Consider the following 14,937-nt stretch of genomic DNA (forward strand, 5'->3'; position numbering starts at 1 on the left):
AGAGGGAAATGGATAAGGAACGAAGGCAAGGTGTCACATGGTGAAAAATCTTCCTCTTTACAAAAGTAACTAAAATGGTTATAAAATGGGATGCCAGGAAATCTTAAATTCAAGACGAAGATAAATGAAGATATAACAGAGTTATGTTAAACTATACTTCCTGAAAGTGAATGGAAGTATATATTCATCTCCTTACATCAATTATGGATAAGTCGCTGGGTTTTTTGTTGTTAGGTTTTATTTTTTTTTGAGTGCTTTACAAATCTTTATCGATTTGTAAATCTTTACAAATCTTTACAAATCTATCAATGATGTGTTGTGTGCAAATATTTTCTCCCATTCAGCAGGGAGAAAATATTTTTGTCTTTTTATTAGAGCTTAAGTCATCTGTTGATAGGTATGGTATTGGAATTATGAGAATGAGAAATAACTGTTAATAGGATTGTAAACCACAGAATCACAATAATTTTTTTGTTAAAGTTGACGAAAAATGATGGGAAGTTAAATATGCCCAGCTAGAATGTTAGTAAATAAAATAACAAATGTATGAACACTCAAGAACTATGAATGCTTTCCTGTCATCAAAACTGATGTGGGCTGGGGAAAAATAATTCTGGGAGTAACTTTATAAACACTGATGGGAAGACCCTATCTCCAAAACAGATTGGCCATGTCATATTTTCATGATAGTTGTCACGGAAAATCTAAAATTAAACAAAATAATTAGGTCATGTAATTGACTAGTCATATTCAGTAGATAATAAATAGGCAATCAATTTACCTACAGTTATTTAAGCACCATCATTTAAGATGTTTAGTACAATATGTTTACATGTTATAGAAAGAAAAGCAAATACTCCTTTGTGAGTGCTCCCAAAGAATGGTTTTAGGACTTACCTGTGGTAATTTCTGGGTATGTGACTCAGAGGTAAAGAGTATGCTTTGTACAATGGAATCCCTGGGTTCAATCCCTGATACTGTCCCCCTCATCCCCCGTCCACTCAAAAGTCACATACAAACGAGCACTATTTTGTTGTTAGCAGTGCTTGGGGTGCAAAGGATCAAACCCAGGGATTCATACATATAAGATCTGTGTTCTACTAATTGAGTCACATTCTCAGCCCTCTGAGTACAATTACTGGTAGCTAGAGATGCCATATAATTGCTTACAAGTCAAAAACTTAAAATGATTTCTTAGTTATCATCACTATCATATTAGCATATTGGCAATGTGTGGCATGTACTTACCTTATCTGAAAGATTATCCCAACCATAATTAAATGGACTTTCTAATGTATTCTGAGATATGGTGATAACCACCAAATTATAACATGCTCTTGAAGAATAGAGAAGAATGACTACAGAGCCTACGACGACTGTCTGGCACAGAGACATACCCTAGAAGAAAAAAGCGTCAACATCATGATATACTGAAGTTGTTTTTTTTTTAACGAGCAATTCATCCACACACCTCTTGTAACACACTCCTCAAAAATAATAATTTCAACACCTATTGAAATTAACTGCCAATTATCTAGGATGGGGATATGACTCAGAGGTATGGGATATGCCTCTCATGTATGAAACCTGGGTTCCAACCCCAGCATGACAAAGGAAATTAATAAACTAATGATTAGCTTGTTTTACAATTTCTCATTCCAGAACCACTGATGTTTAAACTATCCAGTTAATAAAAGTAAGATTCCTGACAACTTGCCTACAGGTAGTTAGCAGAAAATCTCATTACGCTGAAGTTGCCTTGCTCCCCTAAGCAATATGTGAATAAAAAAATTGAAAAAAAGAACTGAGTTTTGTTATCAGAGAGGTAGTTTCATTAGAGTGAGAAGTGAATGATAATTAAAAGTTTTAGTCCATTTGATACACTTAATCTCTTTTTTAGAAGTTTTTTTTATTGAATTACTGTGATATAGATCCTTACAAAGCAGTTCATGATTAGGTTTCAGTCATATAGTGTTCTATTACCCATTCCCTCCACCAGGATACACTTAATTTCTAGTAAGATACAAAATTAGAAGAGAAAAAGTCTATGCTATTTGCTTCATTCTATTTGATTCTATTAGAATTTATGTCGCCATATGTTGATGACCAACAATATAAGGTCCCAAACACACTTTCATACACTTAATGATAAAATCAAAGCTTTCACTATTTCCCCCCATATAGAAAGTCTTCAGAAGTTAGGAACTCTCTTTTTGAAAAACATTTATTCAGGGGCCAGAGAGAGAGTGCATCAGGTAGGGCATTTGCCTTGAATGTGGCCGACCCAGGTTGAATTCCTAATATCCCTTCTGGTGCCCTGAGCATCGCCAGGAGTAACTCTTGAGCACAGAGCCAGGAGTAACCCCTAAATATTTCTGGGTGTGGTCCCCACACAAAAATTATTGAATCATCATGAGATACAAAGTTACAAAGTTGTGATGACTGAGTTTCAGTCTTCCAATATCCAAGTACCCATCCCTTCACTACTGTCCACTTCCCTCCACCAGTGTTGCCCAGTTTCCCTCCCAACCCCCAGCCTTCCTTCAGAACTTAGTAACTCTTAACCAAGGCATACGTTGTAAGAGAGTGGTGGTGCTTGCTGGTATTCCTAACCAGAGATTTGTATTTCACCACTAGTGGTTTTATTTGTAATATCTTAAGTTATTAAAATATTTGCTCTGAAAAATTACACCATTACGAAGAGATAATTTTAGTAAAACTTCCAATATGTTGTCTTGGGAGTTTGTGTTTCAGTGTCACAATGATTGAGGAGTAATGGAGGCTTATAGTATACAAGGTCTGGAATGTACAATATCTTGCAAATCATTGAAGTTCATGTAGGACGTTACTTTTGTCCTCTGACCTTTAATTACTTTCCAATATTCTCTTGGACACTCATTATGATAAAAAGTCTCTATAATGGTCTTAGCCAGCATCTGTTTTACATATAAACAAAATAAGTCTTTGATAGACTAAGTAGATATGAAATATTTCCATAAACATATACATATAATAAATCAATCAATGGAAGTTTGTACTTTGTTTTGTTAAAAACTGCATTATAAATTGTAAAAAAAATAAATCAGGGGCTGGAGAGATAGTACAGTGGATAAGGTGCTTGTCTTGTATATGGCCAACCTTGGTTTAATACCTCGGCCAACGCAAGGTTTAATACCTGGGCCAATTAAAGCATATGGTACCCCCAGGAGTGATCTCTGAACCTCCTGAGCACAGAACGAGGAGTAAGAACCTAAATAAATGGATCCAAAACAGAGAATTCCACTCAGGAGCCATCTTAAAGAATGCTGCTGTATCCCTCCCCTTGGCCCCCATCAGAGACATATAGATATGTCTGGGTATGTAGACATACCCCTCTTTATAGAAATCTCACAATTGGGGCTAGATTGAAAAGTAAAGGGTAAGGTGCTTGCTTTGCACGTAGCTGACCCGGATTCGATCTCTGGCACCCTATAGCCCTCATTCTCCAAGCCCCACCAGGAGTGATACCTAAGTGGAGAGCCAAGAGTAATTCCTGAGCAGCACTGGGTATGCCCCCATCCCCCGGCAAAAAAAAATCCCATACATTATAGGTAGAGCTAATTGTCATATTTGTTACCTCACATCACATTGTTACTTATAAATCATTACCACCTGTGCATGTATAACAGTAACTAGAGTTCAAAATTTGTGTACAGGTATTTGTTTTTAATTGAGGTAACATGAGTTTATAACTGCTTCTGCAGGCATGTTTAGAATGCAAATATGCTGAAATTGAACTTATAAATGAGTTTTGACAAGTGAGTACACCTATGTGATCCTACCATTCAAAAGCAGAATATTACCATCACACCAGTTAGCTGCATCTCTTCCAAATCCCAGGACGCAAATACTCTTGTGTTGTTTTTACCACAATTTAGTTCTGCTTATCCTAGAACTTCATATAAATAAAATAACTGAATATGAATTCTTGTATTTTCTTTGTGCCTCATACTAGTTTTGAAATTAATTCACACCAAGCTATTGGATATAAAAGAATGCAGATCTTTGTGTTGCTGAGATGGGTAATTAGGATGATTAACTCATCCTGATTTGCTCAAGGATTTCCTGGTTTAAGCACTAAAAATCCACATTCTGGAAAAATCAATCATAGGAACATCAGAACAATGAATCACATTAATTTCCCCACCATATGATTATAAAAGGTTACTTAAATGACAGTTCTGTCAATCCATCTTTTTTCTGCTTATAGACAATTTCTTTTTTTAAAAAAAAAATTTATTGAATCACTGTGAGATAGTTACAAGCTTTCATGTTTGGGTTACAATCACACAATGATCAAACACCCATCCCTCCATGAGTGCACATTCCCCACCACCAATATCCCCAGTATAACCCCCCTTTCCCACCCTCCCCCTGCCTCCATGGCAGACAATATTCTCCATACTCTCTACTTTTGGGCATTATAGCTTGCAACACAGACACTGAGAGGTCAACATGTTTGGTCCATTATCTACTTTCGGCATGCATCTCCCATCCTGATTGATTCCTCCAGCCATCATTTTCTTAGTGATCCCTTCTCTATTCCATTTGCCTTCTCCCCTCTGCTCATGAAGCAGGCTTCCAGCTATGGGGCAATCCTCCTGGCCCTTGTATCTACCGTTCTTGGGTGTCAGCCTCATGTGATGTTATTCTATACTCCACAAATGAGTGTAATCCTTCTATGTCCCTCTCTTTCTGACTCATTTCACTTAGCATGATACTTTCCATGTCTATCCATTTATAAGCAAATTTCATGACTTCACTTCTCCGAACAGCTGCATAGTATTCCATTGTGTAGATGTACCGAAGTTTCTTTCACCTGTTATCTGTTTTAGGGCACTCGGTTGTTTCCAGATTTTGGCTATTGTGAACACTGCTGCAATGAACATATAGGTACAGATGTCATTTCTACTGTGCTTTTTTGCATCCTTGGGATATATACCCAGAAGTGGTATTGTGGGGTCATATGGAAGTTCAATTTCTAGTTTTTGAAGGACTGTCCATCCATACTGTTTTTCCAGAAAGGCTGGACCAGTTGGCATTCCCATCAATAGTGAATATAGACAATTTCTATGCACATTTGTAAACCAATCTTTTTTTCTGGACATATATTTTCACTTATTTTTGGTAATGACTTAATGTAACTCCTGGGCCATGTTGTAGGTCATCAGTTGAGCTGTATTAAAATCTGCCAGACCTTTTCCCAAATGATTGTACAATCTTACATTTTCTAACAAAATGTGAGAGTTCCACTTGCTCTATCTCCAAGAGAGTCTTTTAAATATTTTCCACATTGATGGATATGTCGTGATATATATCACTGATCACTGTCATCCCGTTGCTCATCAATTTGCTCAAGCAGGCACCAGTAACGTCTCCATTATGAGACTTGTTACTGTTTTTGGCATATCAAATACACCACGGGTAGCTTGCCAGGCTCCACCGTGTGGGCGGGATACTCTCGGTAGCTTGCCGGGCTCTCTAAGAGGGGCAGAGGAATTGAACCCGGGTTGGCTGCATGCAATGCAAATTCCCTACCCGCTGTGCATACCCTCCAGCCCAATATATAACCTCCAGTGATATATAATTTTTCAGAAATTAATGCTTCCCCAATGATTAGTGCTATTATTCTTATTGATCATGATATCTTCTGTGTAAAGTCTATTAAAATATGTTGATCACTTCTCAATTGTGCTGTCTTTTTTAAAGTGAGTTTTAGGAGATTTCAATATATACTGGAAAACTAGTCCCTGTCATGTATATATACTGTAAATGTTTTCAAGTTTATTATCTGCCTTTATACTTTCCTAGTCTTTTATCTTTGTGGTGAAAATTTATCATTTTTAAGTTTACTGATTTATTTTCGCACGGCAGAGCCTTGCAAGCTACCTGTGATGTATTTGATATGCCCAAAACAGTAACAACAATGTGCTCTTCGTGTTCCTGGAGCGAGCAGATACCATTGGGCTACACTAGCACACGACAAGGACAAATGAAGACATTACTGGCACCCGCTCAAGCAAATCGATGAACAACAGGATGACAGTGATATAGTATATAGTGATATAGTACAGTGATACAGTATACAACAACAGGATGACAATGATTTATAATTTAGTAGTGCTGGGAATCAAACTCTGCAGCTCACATATATACACGAGATATGCACTTTAACTCTGAGCCACAACCTAAGCATGCAATTATTATTTTCATTAGTTTCCTAATATCCTAAGAAATCTCCCTGTACTCAAATTGTAAAGTTTCCCTTCTGTTTCCTTTATAAGCTTCAAACTTTTTTCACTTATACTTAAATATATGATCTATTTTGAATTATGTATGTGGTATAGCATGAGTTAGAATTAGAGGTTCATTTTATTCCATATGGTTGTTCAGTTGTTTCAACACCACTAATCAAAATATTTTCCTTTTCCTATCGAACTGGTTTAACAGTTTTGTCAAAATCAAAAGACCACATAAGTGTAGATTGATTTGTAGCCTCTCTGTTGTGTTTCATTGATCTGTTTCTCTAGTTTATGTCAGCAACACTAGCTTAATTATTACAGCTTTATACTAAGTCTCAACATGAATGGGCTTATAGCACCCTTCTTTTTAAGGATAACTTTCTGCATCAGTCAATAAAACAACTAATAGTCATATGCAGGTATTTTCCTTTAAACTAAAAGATCAGTTTCTGTCATATCAGTCACCTTTCATGCTTAGCAGTCTCATACAGCTAGGTACCATGCTGAATAATAAAGAAAGTTCATTATCACAGAAAGTTCTATCAGAAAGCATTAGTTTTTAAATGTTTTAGGTCTTTTGCTTTTCTTTAAAAATTTTACACTCTACTTGTTAATTTATAATTTCTTAAATCTCAGAAAACTGATTATAATTGAGTAACATTAATTATAATGAGTCTATGGATCATTGTGAATCTACAATCACTGTAATCATATATTATGAATCATACAGACAGTGGGGGGAGATTTATCACTATAACAATACTGTATCTTCCAATCCATAAACAATAATTCTCATTGAAATCTTTAATTTCTTTTAATAATATATTTCAGTTTTCAGTATAGACATACTGCTTGTTTTTAAGAAAATTTATTCCTTGGCATGTTTTTGGTCCATAACTTGGAGCACTCAGGGGTCTCTCCTGGTAGTGCTTGGGGACTCACGTGGTGCCAGGGATTAAGCCTGGGGCTTCTGCATATGAAGCATGCATTCAAGTCCTGAGAGCTCTCTCCTCAGCCAATGGAGTTGCAATTTGAACCTTATTTTCTAATTGATTGCTTCTGATACAAATTTATATTTGAAAATATAGTTTTTGTGTTTAGATCCTATAAACCTAAAACTTGCTTAACTCAGTTTTTCAATTCTAATAAGATATTTAATAGGTTCCTTAAGATGTTCTATACAAACCATATTATGTGCAATTAAAGATAATTTTACTTCTTAATTTCCAATTTTAGTCTTTTGGTTCTTTTTATTTTTGGAATACTGAACAGATATGGTGACCGAGGATATCACTGATATGTGTCCAATCTTCAGAGCAGAACATTTGATTCTTGTATGATAATATCTAAGTTTTTAAAAGTTAACTTTTATCAAACTCAACAACATACTTTCTATTCTCTATAAACTTAGAGGTAGGTTGTTGCTTTTATTGTTTGTTTTTTGGGCCACATTCAACAGTGCTCAGAGGTTACTCCTGACTCTGCACTAAGGAATCACTCCTGGCGCGCTCAGGGGACTGAATAGGATCGTGGGGACTGAACTGGGTCAGCTGTGAGACAGCACCCTACCCGCTGTACTATTACCTTGGTCTCTCAGATGATTTTTATGTATGTACTAAAATAGTTATTTTTCTCTTTTGTTCTTGTAATATCTTGAACTATATGAATTTTCAAATGTTAAACCAGTATTGCACTCCTGGAATAAATTGTTCTTGATCATGATGCATTACCCTTGTTTAGTTTTTTAATTTTTGTTCACACCCAGGGGCTACTCCCAGCTCTGTGCTTGGGCACTGCTGACAGCAGTGCTCAGGTGATTATGTGATGTCTGATACTGAACTGGGGCTCCTTCATGCAAAGCATGTGCTCAGCTCATTGAGGTATCTTTCCAATTCTTTTATGCTCTTTATTTCTAAGAAATACTAGTGTGTGTTTTTATTTGTTTTGTAATCTTTGTCAAGTTTTAGTATCACAGTAATTTATGCTGATAAAAAGGAAAATTCCTTCCTCTCTTTTCTAAAAGATCTTAATTGTTAGGATTATTTCTACTTTCAATATCTCACAAAATTAACCAGTAAAACTATATGGACCTAGAGTTTTATTTTTAAGGAAAATTTATGATAACAACTTCAATTTTTAAAATATGTACAGGAATACTTGTCATTTGTATTTTGTTGGTTTTGAGCCACACCAGGAGTAACCGGGGTTACTCCTGGCTCTGCGCTCAGGAATTACTCTTGTCAATGCTCGGGGACCATATGGAATGTTGGGGATCATTTCTGGGTTGGCGTGTGCAAGGCAAATACCTTACCTGCTGTACTATCACTCTGGCCCTGAAGTTTATCTTTTATCTTTGATCACTTTTGTCGTATTTGTTATGAAATTTGTGAAATAGATCTATAAAGAATTGTTTATAGCTTTCTATTTTGTTGTATAATATCTTTATGATATTCTCATCGATTTTACTAGTAATTGGCATTTACTCTATACATCTTTCTATATATAAAATTTGTTGATATATGAAAAGAGTTAACTTTTGGCTTTAATTTTAAAGTATTAATACACGTCCTATAATTCACTGAAGTCTAATTTTGATGAGCTTTTCCATGCTTAGCTGAAAGGAATATGAAAGTTATTACAGATAATTAGTTCAGGATTGTTAAAAGTTCTCTTACAAGGCAAGTGCTGTACTTGCTGTACTACTGCTTAGGCCAGGAATTGAGATTTTACATGCAGGTGTAGCAAACATTTCCAGAGCAAAAATTAAAAAAAATATATTTTCTCAAACTATAAATGAAAGCTTTTCAAGATTCTTCAGGCCAAATTACTATACTGCATTGCTCATAAAGTACACACAATAGCCGACAGGCTAGTAAAGTCTGTCTGGGTAACTGCTTAATGTCTACTGTGGAAAGTTTGTAAAGAAATCATGATATTTTTATTTTTTAAAAATACAGAAAAGTCACCAAATAAAAATTTAACTGAGGGGGTTAAAGGGATAATGCAAGTGGGGAGGGCACTTACACTGTACAAAGCTGACCTGGGTTTGATCCCTGGCACCCCATGATGGCTCCAGCCTAGCTAGGAGTGATTCCTGAATGTAGAGCCAAGATTAAGACCTGAGCACAGCAAAATGTGCCCCCAAACCAAAATAAATTAAAAATTAATAAAATAATTGAAGGGTCAGAGATAGTACAGCAGGTAAGGTGCTTGCTGTGCACAGGGCTGACTCAGGTTCGATCCTTGGCACCATATATGGTCCCCTGAGCACAGCCAGAAGTGATCCCTGAGTACAGAACCATGAGTAAGCCCAGAGCACTGCCAGGAAAAAACCCAAAATAACACAAAAATTTACTTAAAACATAAAGACCAATTTAATAGCTTGTATAGATCCATATTTATAAATTACAGCTAAATTTAGTGGTACAGTTAATTTTACTTGTATTTATCAGATGTCAGTACCAACTAGTTATTCAATAATATACTCTTGTCTGGTGCTGAGCAGCTTCTACAGAGAGCAAGTAGGGCACTTGCCTTGCATGAGACAGACCCAGGTTCAATCTCCAGCACCAGATATGGGTTCCTTAGTATCACCAGGAATGATTCCTGAGTGCAAAATCAGGAGTATGCACTGAGTATTGCTGTGTATGGCCCCAAAATAAATACAGAAGAAAAAAAGGAAAGAAAAGAAGAAAAGAAAGTAAATTACTCACTTCTAAAAAATATAGAAAAGTCACGAATTAAAAATTTAACGGAGGGGGCCAAATTTAACTGAATCCCCCTCCCCCAATGAATGAAATGAAGCTGTCACTTGAAACACACCTGAATATATTGTCAATGCCCAGGAAAAAAACAAAACAAAATAGTACTAAAAATATTCAGTGTTAAAAACTCTTGTTTACTCTGAGTCAACTTTATCCATATTTTAACCAATACTGCAAAGGTAATGGTGTGTAAAACTGCTAGTTCTTAAAATAAATGAAAGCACTGTTATCAAATTTTGTATAATATCCTTTATCACTATACATGCCCAGTTAAAACAGAATGCCAGCCAATTCATTTTGTTTTTGGGCTACACCCAACTGGACTCAGGAATCGCTCCTGGCAGGTTTGGGGGACCTTAGGGGATGCCAGGGATCTAGCTCAGGTCAGCCATGTGCAAGGCAAGCACCCTACCCTCTGTACTATCATTTCAGGCCCACTTCATTTTGATAGTGGGATTTTAGACTACATTTGGTGGTTGCCGTAGAGAGGTTTGTACACATACACATGCAGAAGTGTGAAGTTATCTTCCTGAGATACTATAATATTGAAAGTCAGTGGCCATTCAGTAACATTTTACTTAAGCATATCATTTAAAAAGCTGTGAAAAATATATTAATTATTGACCTTGGACTACCATTTTGTTTTTAAAATTCTATTTATCTTGATTGGACTAGAATTTTAATGTACTGTGTGGGAAAAAAAGTTTGTAAAGAAATCATGATATTTCTATTTTCTAAAAATACAGAAAAGTCACCAATTAAAAATTTAAATTAAAAAAAAAACTTAAAACAATTCCACTATATACTGAAGTACAGAGATTGTTTTGAGGAAAGCACTGATGTCACTGATCTGTAAGCTCAACTAGTCATCTTTCTTTAGAAATATGGAACACCATATTTAACTTGATAAACAACTATGGTAGACAAACAATAGACATTCACTTTTGGCCATTAGGCATAATTCCCAACCCCACCCTCCAATAAATGAAATTAAGCTGTCACTTAAAACACACTTGACTATACTGTCAATGATGAAAAATCAACTTTTAAGAGAAAATTAGAATTTTTAAAAACATGTAAGCATTTGTATATATTTGTATTCACTGATAGACTGGCAGTTTCCCCCAAGGAGACTTTCTGATAAGACTGACTGTGATGTCAGCAAATATGATTTTGGATATTATCTAATAAAAAGTTTTATACTTTTTAAGATCTGTGACCACTATTTTCCAAATAATGCATATTACAAAAATCATTCAAAAGAACAATAACAGACTAAAAAGTTCAGATGTTTAGTACAAGAAGTTCACTAATATGGCTTTAGATTTCACAAGGCAACTAACCTTTAAGAAACCTCCACTTCAGAGTTTTGGTGTAGTATTAAGGAAGAATATCCACAATTATCTGAAAAGGCTATTAAAATTCTCCTTCCATTTTCCAACTACATATATGTGTGAGGATGCATTTTCTTCATACACTTCAACCTAAACAACATATCACAACAGATTGAATGCAAAAGCAGACATGAATATCCAGCTATCTTCTGCTAAGACATTAATGAGATTTGCAAAATGTAAAAATGTAGCTTTTCTAAATTATTTTGGAAACTATTTTCTGTAAGGCGCACTTATTTATGGTAACGTATAGTGGATTTATCATTTATATTTTAAATGAATATGCATTTTTGAATTTATTTTTATTTCTGATATGCTATGTATGGTTAGATATAATCTACATTAATTAAAACTCTTTGGAGTCCCTAATAATCTTAGGAGTTTAATAAGTTCTTGGGACCAAAGTTTTGAGAACCTCTACTCTACTGATTGTAGTATATATCTTTAGATTTTTAAAAGAGCTAATAGTTAATATCATACAACTTAATAAAAATTTAAGAATGTTGCTACTATATGGGTTCATTTACCTGTTCTTTTTATTATAGTGCTATAAAATATATAGAGTTATATATTAAATTTATGTAAGTCTCACATTGTGTTAGTTTTTGCTTTGTATAATAATTTATTTTATAGAAATTAAGAAATTATATTTACCACATAATTACTATATCTTGTATTCTTCATTCCTTCTTGAGTTGAAATTCAAACTGATTTTGCTTTCAGTCTGTAGAATTTTCTTAGCATTTCTTACAGTGCAGGTCTGCAGGTAATGAACCCCTCTTCAATTTTCTTTTATCTGAAAAAGTTTTTCTTTGTTGTTTATTTCTCTGGGTGTTCTCTAGGTAAATTTTACTATATATAGGTACAATAATTGACTTTTTTTAGCATTTAAAACATTGTTTCCATATCTTCTGGGTCCTATTATTTCTAATGAGGAGTGATTATTTGAATCAATGTTCCCTAACATACGTGCCACTTTCAAGATTTTTTCTTTATGCTTTGTGATAAACCTAGGTTTTATTTATTTATATCTATTTTAACAACACTGGAAAATTTAAATCATTCTTCAAATGCTTTTCCAACATCAATTTCTCTATTTTGGGTGGGTGATTCTATTTATAATTCAGTCTAGAGACTCTTCATTTATAATCCTTATAATTTTTCAGCCTTATATTCTCAGTTCTTTAATATCATAAATTTCTATTTAAGTTAATCTATTTTACTTTTAGTCACTTAGGCCCAACTAGTGACTTTTTAATTTTTATTACAAAACTTATTTATATTAATTTAAAAATTTTTCATTGGCTTTTGTTTCACACCTGGCTGTGCTCAGGGTTTACTCCTCGCTTTGTGCCTAGGGATCACTTGTGGCTGTAGAATTAAATTTTAAGTTTTTGTGTCTCTTGAGTTTTTCTTTTTATTTATTCAGATATAATTTATTTTATATTTGAGCATACTATGAAATGTTTTCTAATAAAACTAGTATATCCAATATCAAGTTATCCTAAAGAAACTGTCTCTCTTGATTCTCTTCTGAATTTTTTGTTCTGTTTTTGAATGTTTTTCCTGTTTCTTCCTTTATCTAGTAACTTTGTGATGTGTGTTGGACACTGTCAATGATTAGGTATGTATTCTATTATATTCTTCTGAAAAAGCATTGTTTTTTTTCTCTTTTTTAAAATATAGCAAATGACTCAAAATCCAAACTGTCTTCCATGTCTAAATAGTAGTTGGAATTTCAGTTATCTATATTCCTGCTGCTTGGAGTGTGTCCTGCACATGTTAGTTCATATATCAGAGAAAAATCTGGCAGAATTTATTAGGACTTCTCTCTGGCTCTCTTCTTCCTGAGATTTCTCACTTTTTATGAATTCTGACTTCTTGTTCTTCAAGCAGAAAAAAACAGCTGGTCTATCTTCAAATTTTGACCGACTCATGGATGGGAACTTCTCTCAGGCTAGAAGCTGTAAAAAACAGGAAACTTACTCAGTGTCATTCCTCTCTTCTAAGTGGTTGCTCTTCAGTGCCTTCTGTGATTTTCCTATTTGGTCCAGAATTTATCATTGCTATCTTTGGAAAGCTGATCCAATAGAAGCTACTCCATCAGAAACCGAACACTGTTCATCATTTTTTGAAGTGTCTCACAATGTGATTTCTATTTTGAAATGAAATGCCAAGCTAAGCATTAAAATAATAAACATCAGTCTCAATTAGTAAATTAAAAATTTATTTGGATAATTACAAGGCCTAAAGAGTTTAAAAATGTTTTTATGTTGTCTAAGGCACAGTGAAATCAGATCTAGGGCTGGGGCAGTAGCGCAAAGAGCTGGGGGTGTGCTCAGGGTCCTGTAATAGATCCCAAGCAACACAAGGCCTCCCTAGCAGTGCAGGTGATCTTGGTGGCCTCCCAGCACTGCTTGGGAGCCTTCCCCCCATATAAACCTCAAAACAATTAGATCAAAGTCTCTTTTGATTCTACCAATATTATGGATTGGTAGTAAAAAGGGCTTTTACTGAGTAAAGTTTTTGTCATGCAGAAAAACAGAAATGCTGGTTAATACAACAGAAGAGTCTATAACTACAGGATTAAAAAAAGACAACTAACTACCTGAGTGGTTGGAGAGAGAGAGGAGAGTGAGTAGGGCACTTGACTTGCATGTGGCTGACCTGGGTTTGATTCCTGACAGACCACATAGTTCCAAGTCCTACCAAGACTGATCCTTGAGTGCACAGTCAAGAGTAACCCCTGAGCACTGCCAGATGTGGCTCTCCAAAAAAACGAGAATCAAAACACAAAACTACTTGAGCTTAGAAGTAGATAAGAAATATAAACACTGGGTTGTAAGAAGGGACTTTAAAAAATAGTACAAGTATGTATGTGGTGGGCCAGTTAAGCGAAAGAATAGAAAATAAGATGTGAGGTAAATAAAGTATCAAAGGCAGAAGCATTTGAGCTCAGTATAGATAAAGAAAATCCCTGTAAAACAAGTGAAATTATAACAGAAATATTGGAAAGGTAGAAATCACATTTATTGCAGAGGAAGATGCAGACTTTATTTCTACATTATCATTCTCCCTACATTTTGGCCAAGTCATACGTCAGGGTAGTTGAAGAGATACTAATAGTATTTTAGACTGTTTTATTAATTGTGAACTTGTATGGTCTTTAGTCCTTAGGATGAAATGAGCGCATGAGTTAAATGCAGTTTAGTTAAACGCTACTGCTCAAGATGCTGATGTTCTCTCATAATACAATATAACACTTAATATGCATCAAGGGTTTTATGAACATGGGGCAGGAAGATACACACACAGAAGGTAAAACTGTTAAGAATTGGGGCAGGGGACACACTGAGAAAGAGATGAGAAGGGGGAGAGTGGGAGAAAGGGTGCGTGGAAAGGAGAATGTATTATTTGTGAATGACTAGTTGGTCTTGAGATAAACTGACCTTTTCTCCCCTCTCCCCATGATAAGCTGATCTTAAGTATCACACACTG

General features: G+C 35.0%; 1 protein-coding gene across 1 annotated transcript in view; it reads right to left on the reverse strand.

Annotated features, from left to right (window-relative positions):
• The window catches only part of GPR137C (G protein-coupled receptor 137C), a 69,756-nt gene that overhangs the window by 5,658 nt on the left and 49,161 nt on the right, over window positions 1-14,937 (reverse strand). The window contains exon 4 of the mRNA XM_004602011.2: window positions 1,249-1,398. Coding sequence (XP_004602068.2) covers window positions 1,249-1,398 — 150 coding nt within the window. The remainder of the gene's footprint in view (window positions 1-1,248; window positions 1,399-14,937) is intronic.

This window comes from Sorex araneus, chromosome 3 (assembly GCF_027595985.1).
Source record: "Sorex araneus isolate mSorAra2 chromosome 3, mSorAra2.pri, whole genome shotgun sequence".
Taxonomy (NCBI): domain Eukaryota; kingdom Metazoa; phylum Chordata; class Mammalia; order Eulipotyphla; family Soricidae; genus Sorex; species Sorex araneus.